Source organism: Macaca nemestrina, chromosome 11, assembly GCF_043159975.1.
Source record: "Macaca nemestrina isolate mMacNem1 chromosome 11, mMacNem.hap1, whole genome shotgun sequence".
Lineage (NCBI taxonomy): Eukaryota > Metazoa > Chordata > Mammalia > Primates > Cercopithecidae > Macaca > Macaca nemestrina.
In genome coordinates, this window is record NC_092135.1 from 77,086,724 (window position 1) to 77,106,313 (window position 19,590).

The 19,590-nt window shown below is 36.0% G+C and overlaps 1 protein-coding gene across 6 annotated transcripts in view; it reads right to left on the bottom strand.

The window, feature by feature from the left end:
- LOC105499523 (SEC14 and spectrin domain containing 1) overlaps nucleotides 1–19,590 on the bottom strand; it is a 157,789-nt gene that overhangs the window by 59,767 nt on the left and 78,432 nt on the right. For all 6 annotated transcript variants that reach the window (XM_011772114.3, XM_071073849.1, XM_071073850.1 and 3 more), the window contains 2 exons: nucleotides 15,753–15,843; nucleotides 11,452–11,565 (listed from right to left, as the gene is read on the bottom strand). In XM_011772114.3, the coding sequence (XP_011770416.1) occupies nucleotides 11,452–11,565; nucleotides 15,753–15,843 (205 nt within the window). The remainder of the gene's footprint in view (nucleotides 1–11,451; nucleotides 11,566–15,752; nucleotides 15,844–19,590) is intronic.

Genomic DNA, 19,590 nt, shown 5'->3' on the forward strand with positions numbered 1-19,590 from the left:
ACTCTCTAAATCACTATTTCCTGGTTATGAAAATTTCATACACTCTCCATATCATTCTACATTTATTTTGCAGAACATAATGAAGTAGTATATATAAGCTCATTTTAATTTTTGTAAAAGGATTTACTTAATTATTAGTATTACAAAATACTAAATTAAAGCAAACTTCATAATAACACCTTAAACAATTTTTTTTTTTTTTAGAGACGGGGTCTCTTTCTGGCACCCAGGCTGGAGGGCCACTGCACCTTGACTCTTTGGTTCAAGTGATCCTCCCTCCTCAGCCTTCCTAGTAACTAGGAATACAGGTGTGCATCACCATACCCAGCTGTTTTTAATATTATTATTATTATTGTTGTTGTTGTTGTTATTATTATTTGTAGAGAAGGGTTCTCATTGTGTTGCCCAGGCTGGTTCCAAATTCCTGGGCTCAAGTAATCCTGCCATCTCAGCCTCCCAAAGTGTGGGGATTACAGATGTGAGCCATTGCTCCTGGCCTTAAATAATATATTATACCAAGATAAAAATGTAAGACCAATTTGTGTTTTTCCCACCTAAGAAATGATATTAAGGATCTTCAGTTAATTTAGAAACAGTCATACAAAATACAATGATTCACCATAAATCATTTATAAAGTTACCTTTCATGTTGAATTTTAAGATTACACATACATCACAATCAAAATGGTATTATGTTGGGAGGCTGAGGCGAGCGGATCACGAGGTCAAGAGATCGAGACCATCCTGGCCTACACGGTGAAACCCTGTCTATACTAAAAATACAAAAGTTAGCTGGGAGTGGTGGCACACACCTATGGTCCCAGCTACTCGGGAGGCTAAGGCAGGAGAATCACTTCAATCCGGAAGGTGGAGGTTGCAGCGAACTAAGATCACGCCACTGCATTCCAGCCTGGCAACAGAGGAAGATTCAGTCTCAAAAAAAAAAAAAAAAAAGGTATTATGCCATCAAAAATAGAGAGGAAAAGCTATTTTCATGACCTGATATTTGACATTTTAACTTTTATACTTTTAAAAAATCTAGTTGGCTTATTTTTGTAATTTTCATATTTCTTTTTAAGCAACTACATAAGAGAAAAAGTTTGCAGTCCTGGACTGGTGGATAACTCTTTGAATGTGTAAAGTCTTTTCTTCTCCAAAAATGAAGAACCAATTTAATTTCATCACACTGCATACTATGTTTTTACCATTATTTTCAGAGTACTAAAGACATCTTCATATGCTACATAACAATTTTATGAAATGAGTACAATTTACACCTTTAGTAATAATTGTCTTGAGGCAAATTTATAGGATTATCATCCCTATTCTTCTCCTTAAGTTGTTACATATCAATTATCAGTGACTCTTATGGTTCATTATTCACCAGTGGTTTATATGAAATTGTTTAATAGAGAAAGCCACCAAACTGATTATGATTTCCAGCTGAGTGATAAATCTGAGCAACTGACAAATCTCCCAAACTAGGCAACTAATATCTGAAAGTTTTCAAATTAATATATTTTAAGTAAAAAAAAAAACATATTTTTAAAAGATAGTATTAAAAATATGATTCCTCCATTAAGGATATAAATCCTTTGAACAATTTAGAAAATGATGTAGGAAAATACTAAATAATGTTGCTCTCAGCTTGGAATACAACGTTTAAAGAGAGACTGATACGTAGTTTGATACTAAAATATCAAACTTCAAGAAACAGCTTATATTATCTTGCAGTGATCAATGCAGTATGTCACTGATATCCAAAATCAAGTTTTACAAAATATCCTCCTATAAAAAATAAAATTCGTCTATCAGATAAACTACCTAAATCTCGGAAACAGGCAAACATTATTACTGGGTGTTGTTTCATGCAGTGGTGGGTTTGTATCTTTGATTGACTCTATAGACTGCTCAGTAGGTAGTAAGCTCTGTAGGAGTAGAAGTTAACTTGTAGGTTCTGTTTAGAACAAAGGCAAATAGGCTGGACATGGTGGCTCACGCCTATAATCCTAGCACTTTGGGAGGCCTAGGTGGGTGGATCACAAGGTCAGGAGTTCAAGATCAGCCTGGCCAACATGGTGAAACTCTGTCTCTACTTTAAAAAAAAAAAAAATTAGCTGGGCGTGGTGGCGCATGCCTGTAATCTCAGCTACTCCGGAGGCTGAGGCAGGAGAATCGCTTGAACCTGGGAGGCGGAGGTTGCAGTAAGCCAAGATTGTGTCACTGCACTACAGCCTGGGCAACAGAGCGAGACTCTGTCTCCAAAAAAAAACAGAAAAAAGAATAAAGGCAAATAATTGTCTAATGAGACTGATACACTTCTGTCCAGTGGAATAAGAGACAACCTCAAAGTTTACAACTTACGGATGTATAGAATAATAATTAGGTTCGTATCTAATTTAGTTGGCAATCTTTTCCTATAAAAACCCTGAATTCCTCAAATGCTCTTTGAACCACAGCTTACAAATTACTGGTAACCTAATCTATCAACAAATTGAATAATGTATTTGACTTAAGCTCATTTTATATTTGCATTAGAGTCATGATTTCACCTTTAGGAAAACGACACTTTAACATATGTTTTATCAATTTAAGAATGTGGAGTGGATCAAATTCTGACTTTCATCAACTATTTTCAAATAGCCATCTCCATGAACATTCTAATATTTATGCATACCATTAAATTTATGAAGACAAAGGCTACTGGTTACGTTCAAAGTAGCTATCATTTTACTAAGCAGAAATCTAAATTTCAAATCTATCCTCATATTACCAAAGAAATTTGAAATCTAATAATCAGCATAAAGGGAACAAGAATAAAAAAAACTACAAAAAAGAAGGAAAAAAAGATCACTACCCTGCACAAGCATTTCAAACTTTTGCTAAGTCCTTTCAAAGGTAATACAAAACATAAAGTTTTAAAAATAATAAAGCCCTACATAAATATTACTTTCCCCCTTCATTTTATATATGTTAGAGAAGTCAAGACAAGACAAATTAAACGACTAAACCACAATATTGTATTAACTAGCACATAACATGGTTCAACAAGTTTGAAGAGAGAGGTACTTACCATCTGGTCTTTAATAAAACATTTGTGCAGGTTTTCTTTAATCTCAAATTTTAACTTGTAGAAAGATAAAAAACTTGTTTCTCCTTTACTCTCATTATTCCTTCTGTAACTATAATACTTATCCTTTCCTAGTAAAACATTCCCCAAAAACCTACCACTGAAAGTTTCATTTTGTAGGCATTGAGATGTTTTATTATTTCACTATTGCTAAGAATGTGTGTGCAAGATCCAGAATGAAAATCTGCCTTTGTATGTATTTCTGCAGTTAGTAAAGATTCACGTGTGTATATATGTTCATACACAGACTATTTTGATGTGTATGTCTGCTTGTACCTGTTTGTTGAAGAATATATTTCTCATTCAAGGAAAATAGGTTTCTATAAAAACTGGAAAGAATCAGAATAAATGGAGCCAGAGGTGTTCTTGAAAGAACAGCATCATGGAAGCCTTTGGTCCTGGATCCTACAATTATGTATAGTCTCAAAAAAGAACACGATTAAATCCAGTATTAACAGATAAGAGAATAAAGTGACTTAGAATGGGGGCTGGTTACCATTAAATAAACAACACTTTAATGAGTGACAAAAAAGGAGAGTGGAGATCCTTTTGATAGTTAATCTCTCCATTTGAAGACAAGATTAATGCCAGTATGACCTCAATTTTATCTTGTCATTAGACAGAATATAGACACTATCATCTAACCAGCAAAATCTATCACAGTCACCAGGTATAATGCTGCTGAAAGATACGAAGTACTTGAATATAATATCTGAGTTGCTAAAAAGGAAACTAAACAGGTAGGTATCTATGTCAGAGATAGGAAGGATATACAGAGAAATATTAAGGTTAGCAATGAGAGATGAATATTCAATGGCTGATGAAAAACACTGGAGGAGTGAATAGGAAGGAGGTTACCTAGAAGAAAAAATTTAGAAAGTATCATGGGCAAGAAAACAAGAAATCATGTGGGAACAAGGTGCCACCAAAATGACCACTGGGTATTTACTTGATGAGCATTGTAGACAGCTGGTAATAAATCTTTGTTGCAGATAATTTAATTTTATAAGGTAAAACATACATTTATGCTTACAGGATCACCATTACTCTTAACAAAGTTAAAAAAATTTTTTTTAATATTTATACTAGATGTACAAACACAGGCTTAATTATAACAGGCTAAATTATCCAAAATAATACCAGGGAAAATAATTTGCGATTAAACAAGCATCTATGTTGGATTTAATTATATAGAGCTCTAAGTATCATTTAATGGATAGTGTTGAATTGCCCCCTTAAAGCCAGGTTTGTTTGGCAGCGTATTAACCAGCATTTGAAATTACTCTCATCTCATTAGGAAATTGGGCTTTTAGTAACTGCCTAGTGCTTACTTACTTGAGAAAATATCCTAGCTGAATCTCTTAAATGTCTAAGAAAACATATTGATAAAAGAAGTTTTAATGCTTCTGTTTTAAAACAACAATCTATGACACTACAACAAGGTAGATAGAAATTCTGTCTTCTATTTTATCCTCCAAGATGCAGGGTACTTAAAGTCACTATTAATTTATATAGCATAAGACCCAACTACCAGAGCATCTCTGAGCAGATGCCTACTTAGCTTAAGCAGGATGTGACAGGTGCCTCATAAAAAGGGATCTTCCATGGTACTGAGTATTCACAGCTTTAGTTTCCACTATTTGCCCCCGGTTCACTTTGCATTCTCTCAGAGCAACATTTCCTGCATGCCCCAGGCCATGAACTGCAGGCCTCACTGGCTGGCTGAAGTCTTCACTCACCATGCTCCCGACTCTTGAGGCAACATTCAGGCCTCCTGCCTTCAGCTTTTACTTTCTTCCCTCACTATGCTTTTGTCTTTTTTTGTGGGGGCGCAGTTTTCCAATCAACTACCAGGGCAACACCCTTCCTAATGTGATCCAGCAGCCTTGGTCACCTTCCCTTACATTACTGGCACACATCCTTCCATCAAGTCTACGGAATAGTCAAGTCTACCAATGACAAAAGTTGAAAAGAAAAGTGGGAAAAAACTCTGGCTCCCACTTAGGATGTAGGAAGTTGGAAAGAGCATGGCTCCAACTCTTATATAACAATGACCAAAAAAAAAAAAAAAAAATGCAAGTTAATCTGAAACACCATAACTTTCCTGAAGCCACTGGAGAGCTAAATTCACAAGGAAACCAATTAACCTGGAATCTAAGGAAAGACCTGCATCTTCAAGAAGATGGAACTGGAGTACTTGCTTACCTGGAAAAAATGCCAGACCTGATGACAGCCAGTAGGAATTTAGGTAAAATTTTTAATGAATCATTAAGGCCAAATGTGGGGTAGTGTGAAAGTACAGAACCCATGGAAGTATAGACACAAGAAGAATTCATACTCACTTGGAGGCTGAATCTCTAGGGGAAAGATCTCTGAAGGAGTCATGAGAAAGACTGGAAATAAGAGGAATAAGAGATTTGAAAAAGCCTCTCTTGGAGCACAGGCCTGGGTGAGGGGAAGAGCAGCCACTACTGGAAAGGCATGAAGCACAACCCAAAATCTTCAATGCTATGTCTCCTAAGAAAAAAAAAAGTCTTAGAGTGCTGCAGAAAGGACTGAAAACCCCGCTGGCCTTAGAGGACAACTGAAGTCCCACCACACAGAGGACAACTGAAGTCCCACCACAGGTGGAAGATGGGAAAAGACAATCACAGGGGAGGGAGTGGAGACAGGAATATATTATAAACCCAAACTAACATAGGTTCCTAAAAGTGGGAGAGGGGCAACATTACCAAGAGGGCCCTTACCCACTAGGCTGAGGGACACAGAGCCTGCCTAAGATTGAGGCTGAATAAGAACAACAGAGAACGCCTCTCTAACAAATATTGACTAACAAGTAACCACAGCCTATTAATGAGGGTCAATTGTACACAGAATGACTTTCTCTGAGGTGCAGGCACAAAGGAAAGACCTAGAGCAGAGGATACAACAAATAATGAAAAAGCAAAACTCTCCAGCAAACCAGCCCCCATCTTCAACACAAAGTAACTCTACAGAAATTAGAAGCCTGTGGAGGACTAAGGAAAATAATAGCAACAACAAAATCCAAAGCCCACTCAATTCCTGGTTAGAACTCAACCCTTCCCTTATGCCTAGGAAAAGGACAAGATGAGCCCATGTGCAGGCACAAATACCACCTATACCTCAGTCTTTACTGTCCTAAACAAGATGTCTAACATTCAATAAAAAATAACAAGGCACACACAAAAAAGGAAAGAAAATGACCCACTGTCAAGAAACAAAGCAAACAACGTTAGTGGAGTAAGACAGATGCAGATATTAAGACTATGAGATAGGAAATGTAAGATATTGATGCCATAGAGAATGAAAAATAACATGCAAGAACAGATGAGGAATTTCAGCAAAGAGAAACTCTAAGGAAGAGTCAAATAGAAATGCTACAAATCAAAAGCACAGTAATTTTCAGTGGTCTTACCAACAAACTTAACACAACCAAGGAAACAAACAGTGAACTTGAAAATGGATCAAGAAAAATACCTAAACTGAAACACAAAGAGAAAGACGCAGGGATAAAAACAAAATAGGAGGCCAAAGAAAATGGTGAGAAAATTTCAAATATTGTATCATACATCGAACTGGAGTTCCAGAGGAAACAGTAAAAGGGCAGAGAAAATATTTGAAAAGAACGTATAAACATTTTCCAAAATTGATGACAGATATCAAACCAGATATCTAAGAAGTACAGAGAACACTAAGTGGAATAAATACCAAATAAAACACACACAGATACAGCAAAATACAACTGCAAAAACCAAAATCAAAATGAAAATCTTGAAAGTGGCTAAAGGGAAAAAAAGGCAAATAACATACACAGAGGACCAAAGATACAAAAAACAGCGGCCTTCTCGTCAGTGACCATTACAATGAGAAGGCAAAGGCAATGAGATAGCACTTTTAATTTTATTTACTTTTTACCTTTTTTTTTTTTTTGAGGCAGGGTCTTCCTCTGTCACCCAGGCTGGAGTGCAGTGGCGCGATCTCGGCTCACTGCAACTTTGCCTCCTGGGTTCAAGCAACTCTCCTGTCTCAGCCTCCCGAGCAGCTGGGACTACAGGCACGTGCCACCATGTCCGGCTAATTTATGTATTTTTAGTAGACATGGGGTTTCACCATATTAGTCAGGCTAGTCTTGAACTCCTGACCCTCAGGTGATCCACCGCCTCAGCCTCCCAAAGTGCTGGGATTTCAAGAGCCACTGCACCCGGCAAGAAAGCACTTTTAAATACAGTTGACCCTTGAACAACTCAGGGCTGAACTGCACAGGTCCACTTACAGGGGGTTTTCTTCTGCCTCTGCCACCCCTGAGACAGCAAGACCAACCCCTCCTCTTCCTCTTCCTCCTCAGCCTCAAGACAATGAGAATGAAGACCTTTATGATGATCCACTTCTACTTAATAAATAGTAAATATATTTCCTCTTCCTCATGATTTTCCTAACATTTTTTGTCTAGCTTATTTTATTGTAAGAATCCAATGTATAACACATATACAAAATTTGTGTTAACTGACTGTTCATGTTACTGGTAAGGCTTTTGGTCAATAGTAGGCTATCAGTATTTAAGTTCTTGGGAAGTCAAAAGCTAGACACAGATTTTCAACTGCACAGGAGGTTGCTGGTCCTAACCCCTGCATTGTTCACAGGTCAACTGTATGACTAAAGTGCTGAAAGAAAAAAAAAAACCACAAACAAAATTCTATACCCATTGAAAATAATTTTCAAAACTAAAATAGAAATAAAGATTTTCTTCAGGCAAACAAAAAATGATACAATTCAATGCCAACAGACCTGCACTGCAAGATATATTAAAGGAATGTGACACCAGACAAAAAGTTGAATCTCCAAAAAGAAATGAAGAATGTCAGAAATGGCATAAATGAAAGTAAATATGAAATTAATTTAAAATTTTTAATTGCTGTAAAAGAAAACAGACTATCTGTAGCAAAAAAAAATGTAGCAATGTAGTGTTTGTTTATAGCACAGTAAAAGTGAAATGTATAACAACAATGGGATGGAAGTATTGGAGATAGACTGTTTTAAGGTCCTTCTATTTCATGTGAAGTGGTATAATATTTGAAGGTTAGACTGATTATTAAAGATGTATACAGTAAACAGTAAGGTAACCACTAAAAAATTAAGAGACAGAAATTACAAGCCAATAATGGAGTAAGATGTAATTATAAAAAATACTCAGTCCAAAGACAGAAAAGAACAAAAAAAAACCCATAAAATCTCGCAAGATGGTAGATTTTATAAACCGAATCAATAACTGCATTAAATACAAATAGTCATACCCATGAAAAGACAGAGATTGTCAAACTGGATATGAAAGCAAGATCCAACTACATGGTGTCTACAAAAAATTCATTTTAAATATAAAGAAATAAATTAAGAGTAAAATAATGGAAAAGATACAATACATGAACACTAATCAACAGAATGCTGGAGTAGTTATATTAGTATCAGACAATGTACACTTCAGAGCCAGATACAGTATCAGGAATAAAAAAGAACATTCAAAAATGATAAATTGGGCCCTACTCACCAAGAAGACACAGCTATCTTAAATCTTTATACAATAAACAATAGAGCTTCAAAATACATGAAGCAAAAACTGACAGAAATAAAATAGAAATAATCCCAGATATAACAGTTGGAGGTTGCAATATTCCTCTTTCAGTTATTAAAAGAACAGGTAGACACAATATTACCATGGATAGAGAAGACCTGAATAACACTATGAATCATCTTGACAGTTACAGAACACTCCATCCAACAACAGAATACTTATTCTGGGAACTCATCAAGATAGAACATACAGTGTGTCACAAACCAAACCTTAACAAACTTAAAATTACTGAAGTCAGTTGGGTGCGGTGCCTCATGCCTGTTATTCCAGCACTTTTGGAAGGCCGAGACGGGCAGATCACCTGAGGTTGGGAGTTTGAGACTAGTGTGACTAACATGGAGAAATCCCATCTCTACTAAAAATACAAAAAATTAGCCAGGCGTGGTGGTGCATGCCGGTAATCCCAGCTACTTGGGAGGCTGAGGCAGGAGAATCTCTTAAACCTGGGAGGCGCAGGTTGCAGTGGGCTGGGGTCGCACCACTGCACTCCAGCCTGGGCAATAAGAGCAAAACTCCGTCTTAAAAAAAAAAAAAAAAAAAAAAAACGAAAAAAACCTGAAGTCATAAAATACATATTCTTGACCATAGCTCACAAACATGAACTCAAAATAGATCACAGATCTAAATTTAATGCCTAAAACTATACAACTTTTAGAAGAAAATATCAAGGACAATCTTTGTGACCTTGAGTAAGGCAAAGATTTCTCAGATTATGACAACAAAAGTCTGATTCATAAAAGAAAACCGTTTCTCCAACTGTGAAATCAGAAGGAAAAAAAAAACTGAAAAAGTGGACTTCATCACAGTTAAAAAAATTTCTTGAAAAATGTTAAGAGAATGACAAGGCAAACAATAGGCTAGGATGTAATATTAGTAAATTATGTGTCTGATAAATGACTTCTATACAAAATACATAAAAAACTCTCAAAATCCAGTAACAAAAGAGACATTAAAAAAAAAAAAAAAAACGGGTAAAAGGTTTAAACAGATACCATCTGTCATACTGTGATATAAGAAATATGCATTTGCTCTCTGTCCCCGGTTCCCGGCACAGAACTCCTGAAACCCTTGTAATTCCTGGGTGATACGAGCATCTTTTATTACAGTATTTGGTCTCAGTCCCCAGTTATTGATACAAGAGTTATTAAGATCCTTGGCATTTCTGGAGTGATAAGTGTTTTTTTGGATGTTAATAAGATGAATGGTGGCTGTGGGCCTCTAAACAGATTAAAGATGAGGGCTTGTCACCAAAAAGACCAAGGCATAATTAGAGAGTTGAAACTTTCATGGCCACTCCTCTCCCTCCAGGGAAGGGAGAGGGGCTGGAGACTGAGTTAGTTAATCATCAATGGCCAATGATTTGGAGAGTTTCTGGGTTGATAAACATGTTCACGGGCCAGGAGGGTGGTGTACCCCAACTCCCTAGGGTTAGAAGCTCCTGCGCTCTGGATCATTCTAGACCTCACACTTTGTATATCACTTCATCTGGGCTGTTAATCTGTAACCTTTATATAAAGCCAGCAAATGTTAGTGATTCCCTGAATTCTATGAATCAATACAGAAAATTACTAAACCTGAGAAGGGGCTTGTGAGTACAGAAACAGTTTTCCTACCACCAGTCAGGGGCTAGAAATGGAGAAGTTAACTACAGGAGCATATAGGGGAATTCTGGGGGTGATGAGACACTTCCTGATTTCTTGATTGTGGTTTTACATGTTTTGTCAGAACTCTCAGAATTATCACTAAAATGGATTAATTTCACTGCATGTAAATTATAGCTTAACTTTTTAAGTAAAGAATAAAACCATGTATTTTTAAGAAATTTCCAGCCATGTCCTTTAAGAATAAACTAAGTTTTCTCAAACCGTTCTATCCAATATACATTAACAATCTTTTCTCCATACCAAAAATACACTGATACTGACCTAGGTAAAAACAAAAACGAGAGTGTATAGTATGGCAAGTTCCAAAATGAATCTTTATTATCTGACTGTAAGCATTCCAAGAGTCTATGTTATACCAGGTTGGAGTTAGACTTTGTATTCTTCAAAGTTTCCACACTTTATTTAGACAATGTAAAGCCTGTTATTTATCAACTCTCCTACTAGCAGCTGAGAATTAACAGGTGTGGAAGAAAGAATATGACAAACCGCTTAGATTTACATTCCATCGTAGTGCTTTTTTCTAACCTCCAATAAGATGCACTATCACACAAGGAAAGTGAAAGAGAGAAAGAAAAAGTCAGTAGGAAAGGATGGATAACTGTGTTCATGTATTAAAACTGGCCAGATACTAAAAAATAATTATGACATGTCACAGAAAATAGACTATAATTTCAACTCCAAAATGTCCAGGACTTCCTAGTATTTGTTAAATTTCCTCTCCATAATGCAATAAAAAATTTTAAACACAAAGGTTCTACTTATTTAAAGAAGTTAACAAAGAATGATATAATTGAAAATGGAAAACAAGAAAGCTTTCATGATCTTTACCAAAATATCATACTTCATTCAGCAAGTATCCAAATGCTGACTGTATACTAATTATTACTTAGGCACTAATTAAGTATTCCTTAAACACTGCTTAGTAACCACTGCTGAACCATCAAAAATAATTTCAGTAAAATACTATTTTTAAAGATATAATGGACTTTAAAAAAAGAGATTACATTTACCTCAAAGCCAAGTCTATCCTTTTCTTTCCAAAAACAAAAATGTGTTACTTTCTTATCCCAGAATTCATCTGGCTTTACCACACAAACAAGGGACACCTCAGCTGGAACAACATTCTATAAAATACAGAAAAATAATCACAAATTACACATGTAAAATGAATAATTTACTAAATTTATAAATTACCAGTCAAGATTAAGCTACATAAGAGACGTTTGGAGAATTAAAATAATAAAGAAGAAATTCTCTAGACTTTAAAACATACACGGCAATAAAGAAGAACTTGAAAAACAAGCTGATTCAGAAAATACTTCAAATAAACAATGCAGCATAAATTGTACATGTGAATCACTTTTTGTTTTATTGAATCTCTGTACTAGGAATATGTTTAGATTAAACTGTAAGAGTTAATTTTTAGTTGAGAAATTATTAAATTTGATTTTTCTACAATATGAAAATTTTTTTCTAACACAATCCATCTTGGAGAATTTCTTCAAAAGACATAAAATCAATTTTCTCACTAAAACAAGTTTTTTATCAGTCATTATACAATGAGGCCAAGATTTTATATGATTATTAACTTGAAGAGGAGGACAAAAAGCTAATCTTTGACAAATACCATTTCACATTTACTTGATACGGTTACTTATACTACCTAATGAATTGAAATGAACACTTATTGAATTAATAAATATCTCACATATATTTTATCAAGTCCTATAGAGTCTAACTTTAAAATGTATCTTAAATCCAACAAGTTCTACAGCCTGCATTGTTAACAACTTCAAACTATCCAGCTTTCTGAAATATCATCATTACAAGGCTCCTTGCTTGACTTTCTCTTGCACTCTGAATGAAATTCAAACCTCTTACCAAGACCTACAAGGCCCTTCAAGCTCAGGCCCATGTTGGCCTCTCAGATCTCATCTTACACCTTCCCCTCCTAGCTCACTCCTCCACAACAGCCATGCTAACCTCGCTGCTCCTGCAATATGAAGTCTGTTCCACTTCAGGTCTTTGTCCATGCTATTTCCTCTATCTGGAATGTCCTTTGCCTTATACCTAGTAGTGTTCCCTCAGTTTATTTAAGATTCTATTCAAATATTCCCTCTTCAGAGAGGCCTTCCCTGTCTACCCTATCTAAAGTGGCATCATCTGACTCAGTCTCTTTTACTACTGTATTTTTCTTCACAGCATTTATCACCATGGGCTGTTACATTTGCTTAACTGCTTATTGTCTAACTCTTCAAGTAGAATATAAGCTTCCCAATGGCAGGTACCTTATCTATGCTGTCATCCCTATGTTTCTAGTGTTTATGACAAATGTCTGACATATATAATAGAACACATGCTATAAATATTTGTTAAATAAATGAAACCTCATTAACAAGTGGATCTCATTCTCTTAATTTTACAGGAGAGTAATTTGAGCTTCAGAGAAATAAAGTTACTTGTCTAAGATAAAGAGTTAAAAAGTCACGAGGCTGAATAGAAACCACCTCTGTCTGACTCTAATGTTCTACTACACTATTTCATATGCTCTGAACTTGGGGTTAATATATTCTTTCCAAAGGTCCAGATAATAAGTATTTTAAGCTTTGCAGGCCATAATGTCTCTACTGCCACTACTCAGTTCTGTCAGGACAGTATGAAAGCAGCCACACACAATATATAAATGAATGGGCATGGCTGAGCTCCAATAAAACTTTATAAAATCAAGGGCCCAATCTCTGTTCTAGACCATAAATTGCAGCACTGAATAATTATAATAATAATTACTATTATTACTATTCAGGGAAAAATGGAAAACCTTTAGAGATAAACATGCACACATCATAAATCTAGCATCCTCTGCAACAACTGGATTGGAACTAAAGTAAGTAAAATAAATTCAATGGTATCAAAACTTTTATCAGAGGGGCTGGAAAATTTAAGATAAAATTGAGTTTTATTCATATATTGCCTTGTGGAAGATTATTATTTCAAAATCATTGAATATGAAAGCTGTGAGAAACAAGAGAAACCAAGCCCCTCATTTTAGAGAATACTAGTTATAGGCACTGTGGGGTCCCAAACAACTGGTCCCAGTACCTTCTGAGATGAAAGCAATGAATGACTTCATATGTAGAAACTGTATGACTAGAAGTAAAGAGGCCATTGCAACTTCTGAAAATGTTAACTATTAATAAATCCAAAAGTTGTTAAAATACCTATCAGAAAAGAAATCGCAAGAGGGGATTAAATCATCCATTGATTGTTCTTCAAAACTGCCATTGATCAAAGTCCAGTTCAAACAGCAAGTCCCAAACAGCTCATCTGTGACACAGTTGAATGACAGGATGAAAGGAAGAACACAAGGTCATAATTAATGGATTTCTTACCTAAGAGTTATTTTAACAACTTTCACAGAGAAGAGTTAATTCTCAAAGTTTGAAATATAAAAGTGCTGGAAGCACGTTTTTTTCAAAATAAAAGTTATTTTAGGACACCAATTTGTGCTCCCTTAAAAACTGATCCTCCAGAGGCTATGTCCTTTCTAACCCAAAGAGTGATTCTAGCTTGTAATCCCAGTGATTTGAGGGGCTGAAGCAGAAGGATCACCTGAGCTCAGGAGTTTGAGACCAACTGGAACAATATAGTCTCTACAAAATAAAAAAAAAAGTAGCCAGGTGTGGTGGCACTCGCCTCCACACTCCCAACTCCTCAGGGTGCTGAGGCAGGAGGACTGCCTGAGCCCAGGAGCTGGAGGCTGCAGTAAGCCATGCAACTGCACTCCAGGCTGAGTGACAAAGTGAGTCCCTGACTGAAAAAAAAAAAAAAGTTGGGGTGGGGGAATTCTAATGATGAAAAGTTTAAGCCAAACATTTAAGAAGAATGAGGCAATGGGTAGAAAATTCAGAGACCCCTGCCTCAAATACAGGCCACTGGTAAATACACATTTTAAAATGGATAAAGTCAAGGCCTGGGGCTTACTTAGTCTGTACTAAGTTCTGATTTTAAGTTATTTAAAATCCTTGAGCCTCGTTGACCTTCTCTGTAAGGTTGTGAGGCCAAAATTAAATGAGATAATTTATATAGCAAGCTTTGCACAGTACCAGAAACATAATAAGCACTAAAACTAGAACTAAAACCTAAAATTACCACTTTGTTCCTATCCCTTGAATCCCTTTTCCCCAATTAACCTAAATAAATGATAAAACGTTAAAAACCATTCTCCTTAGTTATTTAAATTTTAAAATTATATGCCTTTCCACAGAATCCTAAAGTAGCTACCAAATTATTTGTTGAATTCATTTAAAATTCTTGATCTTTCTTTCAATATTACTGATATCCACTTAAGTGAATGTTCATGATTACTACCAACTTATGTTTCTCCCAGACTGGCCTGCCATCAACTACTCTCATTGTACTTGCTTCATTTATGAGCTATATGTAACTCAGAGTACCTGTGAGGAAGGCCCTCTTTACTTTCATTTAAATTGGATAATTCAAATTTTACCTCTCTAGAAGCCCTACAGAAAGCCAAGTGCATGAGAGCAATCTGCCCTCCGCATCACTCAAATGTTTTATTTTTCCTTTTCAAATCATATCTTCAATACCCTTAAAATAAATCAACAAATGTCTACTGGGTGCCTACTACATGCCAGGGGTCACAGAAACATTCTGTGTGGAACATGAGGAAATATAAAACACAAGACTGGCATCAGATCTCAAAAAGTTTGTAATCGTAGATGTTTATTAAATGTTAATTTGTGAGGGGCTGAAATTCCTGAGGACACAGATGTTAAGTAAGTTTCTTCCGGACTATAAATAAATAATAAGATCATCGTGAATCCTGATGCTTTATGTAGGAAATAGGGGACTAGAAGAGAAAGACAAGCCAGAATCACCTGAGAAGTTTCTTTGAACTATACTTCACCAAAAATCCTACCACCTACCTGTAGTTGCAGAATGGGGTGCAAGAGGGAGAATGACAGACACCAGAGCACGCAAAAGCTCCCACGTGAGTCTCATAATTTCAACGCTCACACTTTTAAAATCACTGGCCTCCATTCTTAAATTACTTAAACATGACATATTATTTTCATTTACAAACCTATTAGAATAGAGATTTACTTAACTGCCTAAATTCAAACCTAAGGAGTTCAATTTGAACAATCCAATAGTGATCAGTGCATTTTCAGAACTCAGTCACTGCTAGGACGCCAGGCACAGTCCAATAAATTAAGTGCATTTGCCATTTTCACCAGGATCTGTTGCTGTAAAATAAAAACCATTTCCTGATAGACAAAACCAAAATTACCTGTAGCATTACGACTACTGTTTTCACCACATTCCACTGTGATTTTCTGCCATCCACAATCACGGTAAATCCTCTCGCCTTACACTTCTCACTGAAACAAAACAAAATTACACAGCATTAAAACAAGCTCCAGAATTCGTTCTTCATAATTCTAAATAAAGAAGGTTTAAAACTTAATTGCATATGCAGTAGAATTAATCTCACTTGGTTTAGTTTACATTGTCAATAAATAAAATTCTTCAGAGTATCCTTTCATTTTCTCAAGCAATTTATTTTTCTCATTTTAGGAAATGTTCACAATTTACAAACTAATGTGGTAAGAAAATTATTCTAAAAGCATAAAAGTCAATGTCTTAAAAAGTAAAGAAATCAAAGCAACATTCAAACAGTACTACTAGTCTCTCAATTTCTTCATCAGTAAAAAGGGATCACAGTGAAGTAAGTCACTAATTGCCAAATGTGTTATATATTTCTTGTCTCACCTTCCTGCCAGAAGTATAAGATTTGTGAAGTGACAGTTCAAAACAGATAGAAAATAGTTATTAATAAATCACAAAAATCGGCTTCTTTTGGAGAAGAAGTTCTTTTGGAGAAATTTAATGAGATGAGGTAGAACCTGCTGATTCAAAAGCTTGAATAGACCATGTCTAACCCACTTCCGCTCTCACTTTGCATTCTCAGTCACTTGACCAACAAAATATTATCTTCAGTGTTGGATTTCTGTATTATATTGAGTGATTTAAGTATTAACTAAACACTTCCCAGAAGTCTAACCTAGTAAAACGCAACTTCTGGAGGGAAAAACTCCATTCTAAAGGCCAAAACTACATACCTATCATTATCATTATTATTATTATTATGTTTACTTATCAACTTAATGTAAGGATCTCAACTGCACTCCTTCCAATACAGTAAATGGAACTACAGCTTTGCTTATCAGAGCAAGATTTTGGTAGTGAAACCTGTCCCCATACAAACTGTTCCCAATTACATACATTATAGGAAAAATAAACAGACCTTTTCCTGGGATTTAAATCCACCAACAGTTCAGGGGACTTTACTAGTCCTCCTCTTCTCCCTCCAAGCATGCACACTAGTTCCAAGAAGGTTCTTGTAGAAGTCATGTTCTGTTCTACTGAGAAACAGTAAGACTACAAGGAATGAGGATGATATTGCTAAAAGTTTAGAGTGGGAACAGGCAAGGACAGAAGCTGAGCTTCCAAAGTAAACAAAAGAGTATTCAAAAGGTAAGGCAAACTGATGCATATGTTCACACAAAAACCTGCATGTAAATATTCATAGCAGAATAATTCATAATAGCTGAAGAGCAGAAACAATTCAAATGTCCATCAACTGATGAACAGAAACACAAAACACAGTATAACCAAACAATGAGACATTCAGCCATAAAAAAAGATGAAGTACTGACAGATGCTACAACATGGCTAAACCTTGAAAACATTATGCTAAGTAAAAGATGCCAGACACAAAAGGACACACATTGAATGATTCCATTTATATGAAATGTCCAGAATAGGCAAAGCCAGAGACAGAAAGCAGATTAGTGGTTGACAAGGGTTAGGAGCGAAGAATGGAGAGTGACTGCCGATGGGAACAAGGTTTATTTTGGGCTGATAAAAATGTTCTGAAACTAGATAGCATAACGGATGCATAACCTGTGAATACACTAAATATCACTGAATTGCCTACTTTAAAAAGATGATTTTTATGACATCTGAACTATATCTCAATAAAACAAAAGTACTCTATTTTTGGATTTGCATCACAAGATAAAGGACCCACTAAATATTCTTTGGGAAAAACTAAAGGTAAGGCCAATACAGTCATCACTTGTGGGTTAGCAAAAGAAAATAAAAGACTTGCAGAGGGGGCTAGGTGTGGTGCCTCACGTCTCTAACCCTAGCACTTTGGGAGACTAGGGCAAGAGGATGGCTTGAGCCAAGGAGTTCGAGGCCAGCATGTGAGACCAGCAAGACTCCATCTCTATTTCAAAAAAGTAAAAGACTTGTGGAGAGAAGCAAACCTGACACATAATGACTATCTGTGGGCTCAAGTAATGAGGGGATTCCTGGGGTTCTCCACCAACAAGACATCTAAGAAGACCACCATGATATAGAAGAGGATACAAGCCCAACAGTGATCAGCTAGGCAGGGTAGCTGGTTGTTGAGTGGTCTGGAGTAGTGGCAACAATGCAGGGATTCTACCAATGCCTATTGCAGGAAGGAGAGCTAAGACACAGCTGTCCAGAAGAGGGCCTTCCCACCAAGAGAAACGTGCCATTCTCATAATGTGGCACTTTCTCAACATTGGCATCTATAGTCCTGAGATGTAGGTTACACAACCATTTTGTTAAATACATTTTATATAAGCAATACATTTACATTTCAAAGCACACTATAAATTAATCTGTACATTAAGACTAAGAAAGTAATGAAGCTTGAAAATACCATCTGTAGTGATCTTAAAGGAATAAAATACTCTAAATTTATCTTTCAGAGTACTTAGAAACACACTTAACCCTCTCATATTTTCACATTTTACTAAGATAGATAATGAAAATACACAGAATCCAAAGATATTACTATTTCAAAATTGCCAGACCAAGTGGTCTTTCAGGTACTTGAAAGGAAATAGTTTTGTTTTTTACTTCATCCTTGTAAGTGGTATGATGGCTTAAACTGCTTCTAACGACATATTTAATTTAGAAGCATGCTATACCCTTTATAAAGGGCCTGTTGTAGGACCTGAAGTGCTATTAATAACAAATTCCTATAGCCCCTGTTACCATGTTTATAACTATACTTTAACAGTAATAGAAAAAAAAATCTAAGACCCCGCCTCCTAGTTCCTAGCCCAGTTAAGCCTTTCAAGGGTGACATAGCTGAGTTAAAACCGCTATGTAAAGGTGAGGTTGTCTAAACAGTCCACTCACTTTTGACACAGAAGACACTGTTAGTGGATTTCCTGGGTCCAATATCCTGCAGATCTTCACTCATTTCTTTGATTACAACTACACGCTCCTTCTCTTCCACTCACACAGCTCTGCTAGTATTTACATAATGGCACTAATTTCACTTATGCTTTTATTATAATTACTTGTTTACAATTCATCTTCATTAGATAATATGCTTCCAGAAAGCAAGAATGTTACCTTACAAATGTCTTAGCAGCTTCTAGCACTGTGCTTTAAATACAGAAGGCCTTTAATAATGTTAGATGACACACATCACATCACTCCTCAGATACGACAATAGCTTTCCATCTCATTCAGAACGGAAGCCATGGCCTACATGGTCTTCCACGACCTGACTCCTGACTCTCTTCTGATCCCCCTCCCAGCACTGTGCTCCTCTCTCAAACTGTTCCAGCCACACTAGCCTCCTTGATCTTCCCAGAACATGTTAAACCTGCTCCTGCCTCAGGGCCTTTGCACTTACTGCTCACTCTGTCTTCGATGTTCGTTGATCAGATTCTGTAGGGTCTGCCCCTCCTTTCAATCATCTCTGGCAAAATATCATCTTATTTTGTAAAGTATCACCACTCTATCACTCTGACTCTTTTCATGCTTTGTTTTCATAGCACTCATGAATATCCAAAATACTGTACACTTAGTATCTGAAACAGAAAACAAACTCAGGGCCAACCTGTGTACGAAAGAGTCAAGAAATGCTTCCATTCTCAACTGTGCTAGGTTAGCCATTTAAAATAGCTATATATCACACTTTGTCCCTGTGATCATTAAAATTAAGCACAAACTATAAGAAATGGGATAATTTCTTTTCATTTTCGCAAAAATTTTGAAAAGCTATTATTGTA